The 15,148-nt window shown below is 24.5% G+C and overlaps 1 protein-coding gene across 2 annotated transcripts; it reads left to right on the top strand.

Annotated features, from left to right (window-relative positions):
• Positions 1–232: 232 nt before the first annotated feature.
• LOC145831565 (uncharacterized) lies at positions 233–5,860 on the top strand. 2 transcript variants are annotated; one of them, XM_082938859.1, is made up of 6 exons: positions 233–369; positions 1,504–1,640; positions 2,619–2,724; positions 3,088–3,267; positions 4,988–5,099; positions 5,316–5,860. In XM_082938859.1, exons 1-6 carry the CDS (start codon positions 255–257, stop codon positions 5,566–5,568), a joined length of 903 nt encoding a protein of 300 aa, XP_082794985.1. In that variant the 5' UTR covers positions 233–254; the 3' UTR covers positions 5,569–5,860. The 2 variants fall into 2 exon arrangements, with proteins under 2 accessions (XP_082794985.1, XP_082794986.1); XM_082938860.1 differs by lacking the exon at positions 3,088–3,267.
• Positions 5,861–15,148: the final 9,288 nt, after the last annotated feature.

Genomic DNA, 15,148 nt, shown 5'->3' with positions numbered 1-15,148 from the left:
AAAACAGTAAAAAATATGTTCAATTATTGAATTGATTACAACGTTTTAAAGATAAATTATTATATTTTTTCAAAAAACGTATATTTTCCAAACTAGAACCTTTTCTAAGCTGTGAAGTTCAAATGGACTTCAACTTGGTTAAAGTTGTTCTGCTTTATTGAATTGATTACAATATTCTAATAATAAATTATTACATTTTTTTCAAAAAACGTGTATTTTCCAAACTAGAACCTTTTCTAAGCTGTAAAGTTCAAATGGACTTCAACTTGGTTAAAGTTGTTCTGCTGGTCTTGTTTGCTTGCGCTGTGGACGGACAGTCTTGTCAGGACAGTTGTAGGACAGTTTGCGACCCTCTGCTGCCATCTACAGGTTGGAAAACTTCTTTAGCTTTATTTAATTGTGGAATTGTTTTATAGAACGCTTAAATAGTTTAGAAGAGCTAGTATACTTAAAGGTCAGTCTGGTTTGCAAATTTGATGAGTCAGCAATTTTTTTTTTGTTTTTGATATAGTTTTTCAGTTTTTAACCTTATCCCTAACCCACCACACCCAAAAATATTACAAATTACTTAAAAAATTAGGTTTGAATAAACAAAATTAAAACTAATACTACAAAAGCTAGCTTTATTGCTGACTCAGCAAATATTCAAATTAGACTGACCTTTTGCTATACTTTCCGTTTAAAAGTAACAACTACATAACAATTCGAAACTGTTTTTTATGGTTTTTGTAGTATCGAATTTTTTTCATCCCGAAATTAAGTTCCGCAGTTCTTTCAAATGCGGGCATTTTACTGTTGAAAAGTTAAATGAAGCTCTACATTAGTTTAGTTAGTCTTACATGTTTGATTATCAATAATTTTAATTTCAGTTTTAACGATGCAAAAAATTTGAAACTGATCCTTGAACTAAGCTTTAATGGTTTTAAGTTTAGTTTATGGCTTAAAAGCAGGTTTATCTCATTTTGAATGTTTCAACTTCGAAAAAGAAAGCGAAAGTTTGAAGTTATTAAAAAAAACTTTATTGTTATAAAAAAGTTTTTGTTACTTCTGCGTTTAAAAACTCGAACTTCGGTTATAACGTGATGTTTTGTATCTAACTTTATTAATATTAAAACTATACATAGAGTGCGTTTAAAGTTTTAAACAAAACTCTTGTTCGTGCAGCTATGACGTTTTCATACCTTAAACTAACTTGTAGTGTTCACTTCACAGGCCTTAAAACTAAAAAAAAGTGCAACATTTTCAGTGATAAAAAATCAAAATTGTTTATAATTATAGCTGGTGCTTTGAACTCGCTATGGTAATTTTATGGTTTTAACCCAAATATAAGTAAACAAACAAATATATACGTATGTGTTTAAATTATGTGCTAAAACATTATTTTTAATAAATAAAATTTAATAATAAACTAACTAAAGAGTCTGACTAACAGAGCACTGAAACATGTGTACCAGTAAAATTTTAGTTTTTTTTTTCAAAAAAGTACATGTTAAAAACGACCAGAAAGTACTAATGTCGCGGTCCAACGCGGGAAGAAGGGACCGAAGGGCGACTTCGGACCCAAAGGAGAAAAGGGAAATCCCGGAAAGGACAACTCCGAAATAGTTGGCAAAAATGAGCGGGAAATTGAGTTTTTAAAGGTTTTGAAACTAATAGACGTATTTTTATACACCATTTGTTTTCATTCATAAAGATTTCAATACTGTGGCTTGTGTTTTTGTATAAACATTGAGTTATTAGTATTATTTATGTTAATATGTTATATCATATTATTTAAAAAATTGTGGGCGAAAATAAGCGAAAAATCGAATTTTTAAAGGTTTTGGATCTTTAATAAATAGAATAAATAATGTTGTTTGCTTTTTTTTTTGGTTTTCAATGTTATATACTGTGTTGTGAAACGAACAACAAAAGTTCTTAAATTTCATTATTTAATAGGGTTTTTTTAATTAAAAAAACATAATATTTTTGTATATAAACTATAAAAGATTGTTTCAACTTAGTTTTGTTTTAAATGTTTGGAAGTTAAAACTATTGGATAATTTTTATAATAAATAGTTTAGTACCATCAGGCCATAATTTATCAAAATTTTTTTAAGTTTTAAAAATAAAACAATGTTCAGCTGTGTAGGGCTCTGTAAGTTGTAACAGAAATCTAAAAACCAAAAGTTAAATAAATAAATGTAAGACATTATAAGTTAAAAAACAAACAAGGTACTAAAAAAAGACCGAGGATCATTACTTTATGGTTAAAATAAAAAAAATTCAAGGTTGTTTGTATGTAGTATTTAAAAATTTTTTAGTTGAATTTATAACTAAAGAACTTTAGTTTTTATCGATGCTTTTTAAAGGCAAAAAAAAATTCATTTTTTTTTACTTTATAGCAGTGGCTGCAGTTTTTTTTATAGTTTTTCTATTTTAATTTGTTATTTAAAACATCTAAAGAAACTCTAACAGTTCTTGAATAAATTAATGAAATGTTGCTAAACATATTTAACAAAAATATTTTTAAAGATCATTTTTTTTTGTACTAAACTCTTTCACCTAGAAATAGTAATAAAAAACATTTTTATCGTTAATTTTTTATCCCAAATAAAAAACTTAAATTTAAATTATAGTTTGAAAACAACCAACAAAGAGAAAGGTTAGATGAGCTATCAGGTCGTTTGGAGGTGGAAGAAACGAAAAACAAGGAGCTTCTGAGTTTGGTGAAAAACATTTCAAGTTAGCATTTTTTATTATTTCTTAAATTAAATACCTTCAATAAAAATAAAATACAGAGTTGCTAGTTATTTAAGAAAATACGAAACAATCAAATACTTTATAGTTAGTCCTACTCCTTTTAACAGACATCTTCTACTTAAATTCCTAAAAAAAGAAAAAATTCCAGCTTTGCTAAAATTTTAACTTTTTTCAGACAAATTCTATTAAATTAATAAAAACTGCAAACTTTTAATTAATATTCTTTGACCGTAGCTCGCACAATAAAAGTCTTGAAAGGATAAAATATAAAGTCCTACTTCTTTTAACCGGCCTTTCTACTGTAACTCATACAAAAAAAAGTGAAAACTTTTAATTAATATTAAGTGTGCACCCCGCCGACGATCCCGAACGTCACATTCGCCGGCGACCGTTTCAGCCACGGTGACGTCATAAGGGCTCGGGTGGATTGTGACGTCATGCACTTCGGGGAGGGAGCGGTGGAGAGGAGGTGCGTGAGCGGGCACATCGTTCCAGATTTTTACTCCGTGCCTCTCACGTGCAAAAGTTTGATTTTTTTTGTTTTTATAATTTTGTCTCAAATGCAAAAGTTTGTTTTTTTGTTTTTATAATTTTTTCTCAGGTTCAAAGTTTTTTTATCTATTTTCCTCACATGCATAAGTTCGTGTTTATCAAACTGTTTAAATATTTATGTCTCAAATGTGATAGTTTGTTTATTATTTTCAATTTTTTTGAACGGGAAAGTTGTAATAGACTTTTACTCCGTGCCTCTCACGTGCAAAAGTTTGATTTTCGTTTTTATAATTTTTTCTTAAATGCAAAAGTTTGATTTTTTTGTTTTTATAATTTTTTCTTAAATGCAAAAGTTTGATTTTTTTGTTTTTATAATTTTTTCTTAAATGCAAAAGTTTGATTTTTTTGTTTTTATAATTTTTTCTTAAATGCAAAAGTTTGATTTTTTTGTTTTTATAATTTTTTCTTAAATGCAAAAGTTTGATTTTTTTGTTTTTATAATTTTTTCTTAAATGCAAAAGTTTGATTTTTTTGTTTTTATAATTTTGTCTCAAATGCAAAAGTTTGTGTTTTTTTTTTTATAATTTTGTCTTAAATGCAAAAGTTTGTTTTTTATTAGTGTTTTGATATTGTTCTCACATGCAAAAGTTTGTTTTTTTTTAAATAATTTTTTCTTAGGTACAAAGTTTTTTTTAATATATTTTCCTCACATGCATAAGTTCGTGTTTATCAAACTGTTTCAATATTTATGTCTCAAATGTGATAGTTTGTATATTATTTTCAATTTTTTTGAACGGGAAAGTTGTACTAGATTTTTACTCCGTACCTCTCACATGCAAAAGTTTGTGTTTTTTTTTGTTGTTATAATTTTTTCTTAAATGCAAAAGTTTGATTTTTATTAGTGTTTTTATATTGTTCTCAGATGTAAAAGTTTTTACTTTTTTAATAGTGTTAACTAAAACGCAAAAGTATGAACTTTGTTTTAAATTGTCAAGGTACTTCGGATGGTTACTTTAGTTGTTTTAATAATTTTGTGTTAAATGTAACAGCTTGTATATTGTTTTTAAATTTGTGTGAACGGAAACGTCGTTTCAGTTTTTTATTATGCATCTTTATAATGCAAAAGTTAATTTTTTAAAAGTTTTAGTTGTTGTATTTTTTGTGTAAAAGTTTACATTGTTTTGTATTACTTTAATAATCATACCTAAAATGTTAAAGTTTTTTTTTTGTTTTCATAGTATTGACTCACATGTATAAGTTTGTATGTTTATTACTGTTTTATTAATGATGTTTAAATTTTAAAAGTTTTGACATAGATGTGAAAGTTTTTAATTTAACCATTATATCAGCTGTCATTGTTATTTACTTAAAATAATTCCTATAATAACTTGTTCACAGTTTGTACACGGTTTCGGTTGTAAAACGTTTTAAGAATGAGAAAAAAAAAAGACAATTTGTACTTTGTGATGTAAGATAATTCAAAATACAACAGCTAATAAGTTTGAGTATCTTTCTGATTTAACAAGGTATATTTTTTTGACAAATTCGTAGACTCAATAACTGCTCAAGTATCTAAATGTCATGACAGATTACCAGTTATAAGTTGTCGTTTTATTTTTGTATGCAATGTTTTTTATATTTTTTCTCATTTGAAACAATCTGAGAAACGTGTTTAACTAATAAATATATTTTTTGTTAAGTACGTTTTATTATACTTTGAAACACTGTAACTTTAATTGCAACTTTTTTGTAGAGAAGTATCATTTAATTAAAGAAAGTATGTCTTGGGATTCTGCAAGATTCTATTGCAAAACATTCTACAAAGACTTAATTTATGATGGGATAGAAACCACAGAGAAGAGAAAGTATGTTTTGTTATTTTGATTAACCTTTTATTGTGAAAATAAAGAAACCTTTTTTTTTCAGCAAAAATTCATACTCAATAAAAACAATATTGATTTTTGCTATAAAAGCATTCGTGTTTAAGTATTTTACAAGCTTTCAAGTCGGAACATTTTGTAAACTTGTTATACAAGTAAAATGTTGCTTTAAAATTGTTACAAATTTTCAATTTGCAACAGAAAAATCTGCGACTTCCTAAAAAGCCAAAATTATTTATTTGTTGGAATCAGTCTCAGCGGGTACAAACCTTACAACATGGGCTATGGGTCGTTGGGAGATGATTTTAACTTTCAATGGGCACCGGGATACCCTACTAGAAGTGATGGTTATAATTTTGCTCTTTTGTTTTGTTCCAGTGGTAACGAATACCGTGGAAAATTTGCGAATGCTCATAATACACATAAATATAGATTCATATGTCAAAATTACTAAGTACACAATGTAATAGGTGAATACTATGGCAACGCTTATTAACAAATTTTAAATACATTAGTAGTGTTTTATTTGCAACGAAATAATCAAATTCAACATTAGTATGATTTTATTTGTTAACTTTATTTTTGTTAAAGCCTAAAAGACAGAAATTTTAGTTCAAACTGTAGAAAGTGTACTTTTTTAATTTCTAGTGCAGTAATTTATTTATTTAATTGCTTTTTAAAAAATTATCTGCAGTTTCATTTGAAGTTTTAAATTTCTTTATGCATTGCTAAATAAAACGAAAACAAAAAAGTACTTACTAAGTAGTTTTTGTAATACCAACCATGTTACTAAAGATAAGTGTAATTGTTAAGTCTAAATTTAAGTTTTATAACTATTTTCTGACTTTTTGAATGGAATGAAAATATAAATAGTTGAAAATTTTGTAATATTTTTAGTAAAATCATTCATTCTTATGAAAAAGTGTTATTAGAGTATGTCATAGATCCGATTTACACCGTTTTGGACACTCTAATTTTACACAGTTTCCACAAACCTATTTCCCAACCGATCAAATCTGAAAATCGCTTACCGACCAAGGGTAAGAAGTAACAGTGATAGAAAAAATAGTAAGAAATAAAAAGAAAAAAATTGACTGGGAATTGTTATATACCGCATATATTATAAAGTTATTCAATTTTTTACAGAGAAATAAGTCTTAAAAAATATGTTATTAAAATCTAAACAACAATTTTTTGTAAGTTCAATAACAAAAACACAATTAAAACTCTAAATTAACATGATTGTATTAGAATAAATGTACACTTAAAACTAACTTAATAGCATTTTCAAAACTTTCGCTTTAAAAAATTACAGCTTTAATTCTTTTGTTTCAAAGATAAAAAATATTTTGCGAACCAAAATCTCTGTTTTGCGGGCCATACGTTGCCCAACACACAAAAGTATAGTTTTAAATATTTTTTTAAAAGTTCACTGAATGAAAATTAAATATATCAAAATAAAACCAAACCAAACTATTATTACTTAATTTAATTATTGTTAAAAACTACTTTTGTTATTGTAACTGCCTTTTTATAAAACCGTTTTAGGTTTATGAAAATCTATGATTGAAAATATTTTTAGGTTTATGAAAATATATGATTGAAAGCAATTATTCAAAGTTTAAAAACAATATTTAAGTTAGGACGTTGATTAATTTTTTTTAGATACTTTCTTTATTAATGCTTAGTTTCCTACGACAATATACTTTTTTTCGAACTAAAAAACTTCGATTATTTTATAACTTTTTAATTAGTTTGTCACTTGATTAGTTATTAAAGCATCTTGAAGTCAAAATGAATTTGCTAAACATTGACTTATATTTCAAACAAAAAAAAAAACCTACATCGGATTTCCAAATTTACAAATAATATTCAAAAAGTTTTAAGTTACTATATATAATTAATTTAAACTCATTCTATTTTTCTTTCATGTAGAATTGAAAACACATAAGGATTTTTTTATTGCATGTTTTGATACAATAATAACTAATTAATCTCTAATATGTAAGAGAATCGAATACAGTTGTCCATTATATACTTTATATTAATGTTAAAAATAAAAGAAAAATAGATTTAAAAAAACTTAATATGTCAAGCCTTAAACATAAGTCTAGCTCAAAAAACTTTTAGTTTTTTTTTATAATCAGCCCCATTAAAAAAACTTATATGAAGTTTCAATCTCATTATTAACTCAGTACTTATAAAATACACGGATACTAGTTCTAGTTTGACAAAGTTTACTTGAACATAGAATACAGCATTTACAATTTATTTTTGATTTTTAGCAAATAAAACTTTGCTTACCTTGAAATTTTATAAGAATTTTTCATAAAATTTTTTCTTTCTTACTTAAGATCAGATAAAGGTTTAGTTGTATAATTAGTTTTTGTTGTTGCATAGAAAAATTTTAACTTGGCTCTAATGTCAAGATAAACTTCAAAGAATTAAATATTATACTATCAAAAACAAAAGCTGAAAACCACAAAAATACAGTGTGTAAAAGCTCAATTAAGTCAGAGTGCATAAAAGTATTTCAAACAATAGAAATTGTATTAACTACCTTTTACATCCTTTCATTCTTTTAAAATTGTAGTTAAATGAGAATTTAAAGAATTTTGTGAATGAAATTTTTGAATAATTAAAAATAAGTTGTTTTTTTAACTTTTTTATCAAAAAGTATGTTTTTTTATTGATTTATTTTATTTAAAAAAAAATATTGAGCTATCAAGTAAGAATTATCAAAAACTACAATGTTTATAGCTTTTAAATGTGCTAAAGTTAAAATGAGTAAAAATAATTTTTCAATCAATATATGATCAATATAAACCGTATTGACGTTATACATACCAATAAACGTGATTTCATATGTAAAAAATTCTGAGTATTAAATGAAATAAGTGAACTTTTTTTTATCATGCTATTCTTGTAATATGACTTTATTTATTAAATATATTCTTGTAAAAGCTTATAAGGAAGATGTTTAAATTTAAAATTAAAAGGTAGAAAACTTTTGAGTAAAGTAGCTTTAATAAAATATATTTCAAAAATAATCCATAGTTATCAAAAATTTTACGTTTTTTATGCAAAGATAAATAAAACGAAAACAAAAAGTAATTTCTAAATATTTGTTTTATTATCACCCGTTTTAATAAAGCTAAATTTGAAAGTCAATAATAGTTTTATACTGCAATTTAACTTATCTTTACCACATTAAAATTAAATAGTTAATATTTTGTAAAAACACTGTGAAGAACTTTTTCCCATTTATAAACAGCGAATATTGAAATATACTATTAATACAGCATTATTAGGATATACTATTAATACACGACTTGCACAGTTTTGGGCACGCTCACTTCCAACTCGCACAATTCCCAATCGAAAAAATCCGAAAACCGCTTACCGACCAAGGGTGAGGAGTAACAGTGATAGATAAGGAAAAGTAACAAAAAAAAAAGAAAAACAAACGGTAAAGAATTGTGAATATACCGCACAGATAATTAAATTATCTAATGTAAAAAAAAACTTAAAAGTATGCTATTAATATTTTAACAATACATTGTAGTAAGATATATAATAAAAATTTATTTAAAACTCCAAACTAACATGATTGTATAAGAATAAATGTGTACTTAAAGCTTGCTTAAGAGCAGTATCAAAACATCCGCTATAAAAAATCACCAGAAAAATGACCAATACTATTGAAACTACTATGCGTCGGTTCTGAGTCAAATTAATTGAGAAAAAGATAGTTGACATGACAAACAGAACCTTTTTTTCATTGAACCCTAGAGTTCTTTTTACGTCTAAACCAATCCTCCAACTATCAGGAAAATACCCAATGTTAACAGAAGAAAAAAAAAGTCTTTTAGTCCACAAGTTTAAATGCTACTGTTAAAGTAGTTACATCTGCAGTGACAAACTTCCCGTCAACTAAAAACGAGAATAAAAAAGCATGTTCGAAAATGTTTTATCTCCCACACCAGTGACAAAAAAGATAAAAAGAGCGTAGTAGTCAAAAATGCGATGAAAAAATCAGCTATAGCTAAACATTTAGTAAACATTACTTGTTGTTGGAAAAAGTTTTATTATTTAAAAAACTTGTTTTATAAGACAAAGTTCAAAAAATTTGGAATTAATAAGACTAGAAGCCATTCTAATTCATTTAAATAAACCTAATTTGCGTAAAAACAAAAAATCTGATTACATTTTAGTCTTATAAAGTTAAAAGCAATTTTGTTTAATTTTAAGTTTTACGCTTAAACTTATTTAATTGACTATGTAAGATAACTAACTTGTTTGTGTTTTATCTTAGTTTATTGTTTCAATAGTGTTTCCCTGACAAAAATTGATGAAATATATGGGAAAAGAAAGAATTTGAATCATCTTAGAATAATCAGTAAAGTTTAATAAAATTCAGTAAAATTTAAAAATAGGCCTGATGTTTAAATCGTTTAAGTTTTCGAACAGTTTAAATATTATATAAATACTGAGCTATCAAATAAATTTAAAAAAATTTCCAAACTGAAAACTACAAAAACACAGTGTGTTAGAAATCAGTGAATTTAGAGTGTATAAAAATATTTCAAACAATAGAAATTGCACCAACGTGATGTTTACTTCCTTTTAGCTTCATATTTTCAAGGAGAAATTAAAGAGTTCTACAGATGAGAACTTGTAAAATTTCAAAAGTCAGTTGTTTTTTTTTTAAACAAAAACTAGTTGTGTTTAACAGACTAAATGTATAGTAAATATTGAACTATTAAGTAAAGTTTAACAAAAACTCAAAAGTTTATAGCTCTTAAATGTGTTAAAGTTCAAACGAGTTAAAGCAAGTTTTCAAACAATAGAAACCGTATTTACGTGTTATTTATTTCCTTTTAGCTTTATAGATTTAGGGAAAAATAAAAGAATTCTATGTCTAAATAAAATGCTGTTGATAACTAAAAAAGTATTTTTCTATTCTTTTTTTTTTTCTTAAACTAGCACAGTAACTAAACCAGCTTCTACATGATAGATTTTAACAAAATACTTGAAAATATTTTTATTTCACGAAAGATTTGTTCATGTATATTTTTTTAATTTTAATGACTTTTTAAACTTCGGTTTTGTTGAACTTGTGTAAAATAAGTTTTATATTGTACTCATTTCTTAATTTAGTTAGCATATTTATAAGTTTATCAAGAGCTTTAACTTTAAATTTAAATACATAAAACTTAAATGGTTAAAACATAAAGTTTTCTTTTTGTTTCAAGTCTAAAACTAAGTATTAATTTGTTTAGTTTTAGTAACAAATTTAAAAACTAAACTTTTTAGTTTAACTTTAACAAAAAGCTTGCAGTGAATACACATTAAAAAGAAACTTTCTTTTATTGTTTTTATTTTAATAAGGTAACTTTTAAACATTTCGTTTATCAATGGTTTTTTGTGAAAACACTTTAGCACAATAATACAAAGTCTTCAACTTAAGTAAAGCTTGAAATATGGAAACTATTATTTAAAACCATTTATAAAACTATTAAATTAATTTCTAAATGTTGATTGTTTAAGTTCATTCAAAACCAACAAATAACAAAAGTTATATTGTAAATAAAGTTAGCAGCTTATAATTTTTTTAAAAACAAACAAAATTTCAATACTAGAAATTTTACTAACTATTTATTGGAACAAAAATATTTTAATTACAAGTTACACTTGTTTGAGTTTTTTTTAATTACTTTTAATATATATATATGTATATAGTTTTTACTGAACGGTTTTTTTTAACTACCACAAAGTTAAAGAATTGTAAAACTGAAAGTGTTAAACTTTTTTACGTAAACATTATCGCGATGTATCTTATTTTAATCAGTTTCATTTAAATAAAACTATAGCTTCAGGAAGCAACGAGTACATATAAAATTATGTAAAATTAAATGTAAACACTTCAGAAGTTTACAAACATTAACTTTGTAGAGAATTGTTAAACCATTGAATGAACGTTTAACTTTACATATTTTTAATTAATAACAAATACTTGAATTCTCATAAAGAAAACAAACAGAAAAAATATCTGACTAAAACAGTGTTACAGTTTTGTTTAAAGCTATTTAGAATAAAATTGCTTTTAAAAAGAGCAAAATTATAGTTTATAATTAAAAAAAATAGTTCTATGTAGCAAGCTGTATAAATAGTCTGAAGAATATTAACATCTGTAATAATATTAAAAAAGTCAAGTCATTTGAATTAATAGGTGTAAAATGTATTTTATTCAAAGTTCAATTATTACACTCCTAAAAATAGTTTATTTTTAAGCTTCTTAAATTTTTTTATTTAATTAACATCACATAAGTTGGTATTTAAAAGAAAATGTTTATTCATTATAATTAATAAATTTAAACAAGTTTTTTTTTTATTTTAGATTTTTTCCAGAAGTTGTTAATAAAAAAGTTTATTTTATATCCTTAGAGTTTAAATTAAGCATTAGAGATAGTTTAAGAAGAGCCGAGTTTTTATTTTTTTATATAAAAGTTTACAAGTTTGTTATACAGTTTTTTTATTATAGTTTAATTCAAAACAGTATTTTTTTTTTTGATAAAAGTATAATAACACTGCAAAGTTAGTTTTTGAAAACTGTTATAATTCATATATGTATAGAATATTTTTATAATTTTAGTTGTTTTTATATAAAATTAAGTTGTGGATAAAAGTACGACAGTTTTTTATGTTACGTCACTATAAAACGAGTTTTGAAATTTTCAAAGACAAATTACTTTTTTAAAACTAAGACTACTTACATTAATTAAGCTAAAAGTAAATTTTTGAACAGTTCAAGCTGTATAAACTGGTTATAATTGTATTTTAATAAAATTAAGAAGTTTTAAAATATAACTTTAAAAAGTTCATTTATGTTTATTTTATGTTGTGCTCATTTTTTTATTAAGGAAATTTGAAGCAGATTATTATTTTTTGTATTTTTGTGCCTATAACTTATTCTTAAATTCTAGACAGATTCCTTTTTCTTTACACTTTTCTATTGAGAGTTAATTTCGTGAAAAACTAAAGAAATATGTATATTAATTAAGTTCATACAAGTCTAAATTCTTAGTTGTAACTTTATGACTTTGGCCAACTGTAATAATTTATTAGTTGTGCGATGAAGAAATAATCATAAAACTAATAATACTTTTAAGTAACAAATAATATATTCAGTTTTTGTTGTAGATATTCAGTCGGATAAACACTGTATATTTTGTTACCTTTTAAAGTTTTTCATATGTTTTTAAATACTTACTAAGCCAGTTAGAATGTATATATAACTGAAAGTGATTAATTATATGTCAATACTTATTTGCTTAAGAAAATGTTCTCACAAAAAGTTGATATTTATATTGAGAACATTTTTAACAGTTAAAAACAACAAAAAAGTTTGACTACAGGAGACTTTGAAAGCTTGTGCTGTACAATAGTTTAATCTACTTGGTATTTATTTTTGTTTTGACTTTTTTTTTGCTGACCGTAAGCTATTTTTTAGGTATAACTATTAATTTAAGTTTTATTCTAAAATTAATCTGATTAAATTTTTTGTGTAACGTTTTTATTGATTTTGCTTGGTTTGAGATAAAGATAAAATTGCTATAAGACTTTTCAAAAACCTCCAATTAACAAAAAAAAAATTAAGTTTAGTTTAAAAACTTTTAATTGGAAGCTTTTTAAACTATTATTAACTTAATACAAATAATGTGTATTAGCTGTAAACTAGTTTAAAGTTATTTGTTTTTACATTTAAAACTGTTTTTAGCTAGCAAAAAAATCTAAACTCATAGTTTTTATTTTCTAATGTACTTCTATTACTTTTACCTTTCTATTCCTTTTTAGTAAAGAATAAAATAATTAAATAACAAAGTATAGTTATATATAACAAGTCTTTTCTTAATTTAATTATTTATCATAATTTGCATATTAAACTGTTTATTCAACTTATATAAACTTTATAACTTAATCTATTTAACTTTGTTGCAGTGGTAAAATGCATTAAAACTTATAACAATTTTAAATTCTACGAGTTATTGTACATTAAACTCAAGTACATACTTGCATGCTTCATAACAATTATTTTTCAATATAAATATATATAACAAACTTCAATGTTACTTTTATTAATGACATGGTTTCAAAACTTTAAATAAAATCAAAATTTTTAAGCAACTAAACTTCAGTTTCTTTTTAAATATAAACTTCAGTTTTTTTCTTTCAGTTTTAAAACTCGGTAACAACTTGTTACTAACAAGTAATCTTGAACTACATACATATAACGTCTCAAATGAACTACATCAGTACGTCAAGCTTAAATAGTATTATGACGTCACACTTGTACGAGGCACGAGAAAATGCTCACATTGGAAACTCACAAAACAATGTAATCAGTCCAAACAATCAGCCCTTGTTTATTTTGATTGGTTGTTTGTTTGTTTTATTTTCGTGTTCTGCTTTCAATTGGTATGTGAATATGTACCTTCCGGATAGAAATAACTCACATGAAGTATTACTTGGCGAAGAATTTGATTTTGAAAATGAAGTAGGTCGAAAAGAAAAAAGTCAATGCTGCCGAATAAGTATAAATCAGAACGTTGGTGAATTACTTTAGCGTAAGGAATATTTTAATTTTTTTTAAAGATAATTTTGTGGTAATATATTCTTTTAGCACTGTTTTAGTTCAATTCAAAGCACTATGTTACAAATATATACTAAACATTTGAAGGTGAATCTTTTATAAACTGCTTTAAAATAAAAACTTTTTTGTTCCTAGGTTAATTCATGCTGTATTTAGAAAAGCTTTCTTCTATCTAAATCTTTCTTTATTTAAATAAAACAAATTGCATATCTTTTAAATTTAATTAATAGTAAATAATTAAAGTATTTCAAACTAAGTAATTGTTTTACTTAATTGAATACAGTTTTAAGTTTTAATCGTCTGCTTTTTATAGCTTTTTTCAGTTTTAACTTTACTATTTCACAGAAACAAAAAGTGTAAAATTCTTTTTAATGCTACTAAATTTGTTTTCTACAATTTATTTCATACAACATCCTTTGTCACATTTTAATGCTTAACTTGTTTTTAATCTTTATTCAATGAAAAGATTGCATGAAAAGAGTTGTGAGTAATTTTTTACCAAGTATAAACCATTATAACTTTAGTACGTTGTTAAGTTTAGTACGTATAGAAACAAACAGCATTAGTTTTTTACTTTAAAGCAACTTTGACAATCTTACTTTTGAAAATTATTAATTTTGTAATTAACTCGTTTCAATAAAAACAGTTTTTCGACAAGCCTAACAAATCGAACAATTTATTTTTTCATTATTATTAAGAAATATATAAAAGTGTTTTACATGTAACTGCAATTGGTAACGTTTCTAAAGGGGTTGTATGTTTTGTAGTTAGTTTTAAAAAACATGTGCCTTATAAAATCTGTTATTCATATCTGAAAATAAGCTTCTGAAAATAGAGTTTTAGTTTACCGCCAAACGGTCACAATCAAATTATTCAAAAGTATTCAGAAAAATGTTGAGCCAATAAAGTTTGTTTATAAAACTAATGAACTGGTTATTTATTTAAATTTTTAACAATCATATGTGTGTAAATTTACACAATTTTTTGTTATTATTTAATTACGCAAACCAGGGGCGTGTTTTGACTGGTTTCCTGTTTTCTTCTGTGAACCCCTTGAAAAAATTAAAAAAAGAAAAAACAAACAAAAGATTCTTAGAATATCACTAAAAACGTTGTTTATTAACTTGCTTTGGTTGTTTGGTAAACTTTGAAAAGTGAATGTTAATTTATAACACTGAAAGATTAAAAAGTTTCCTTAACAAAAGATGCTCGTTCTTGCCCAGCTGAAATAGATTTTAGATAAAATTTTAATGGTGATGTCATAATAAGTAAAAGTTTTAAAGAAGCATTTTTTTCTAGGAAACTTTTTACTAAGATGCTCTTAGTTCACATTATAAACTGTTACTTAGTGTAAATAATTTTTTAATAAAGTATTGTTTTT

The sequence above is a fragment of the Thalia democratica genome, chromosome 3 (assembly GCF_965202585.1).
Source record: "Thalia democratica chromosome 3, ktThaDemo2.hap1.1, whole genome shotgun sequence".
Classification (NCBI taxonomy): Eukaryota; Metazoa; Chordata; class Thaliacea; order Salpida; family Salpidae; genus Thalia; species Thalia democratica.
This window is presented reverse-complemented; position numbering and strand designations above follow the sequence as displayed.

Excerpts from the sequence above, each read along its gene's own strand:
- LOC145831565 (XM_082938859.1), top strand. The coding sequence starts at position 255 with ATGGACTTCAACTTGGTTAAAGTTGTTCTGCTGGTCTTGTTTGCTTGC. Across the intron at positions 1,641-2,618 it reads GGGAAATTGAGTTTTTAAAG|TTTGAAAACAACCAACAAAG; the intron begins GTTTTGAAACTA and ends TTTAAATTATAG. Across the intron at positions 5,100-5,315 it reads GAAACCACAGAGAAGAGAAA|AAAAATCTGCGACTTCCTAA; the intron begins GTATGTTTTGTT and ends AATTTGCAACAG.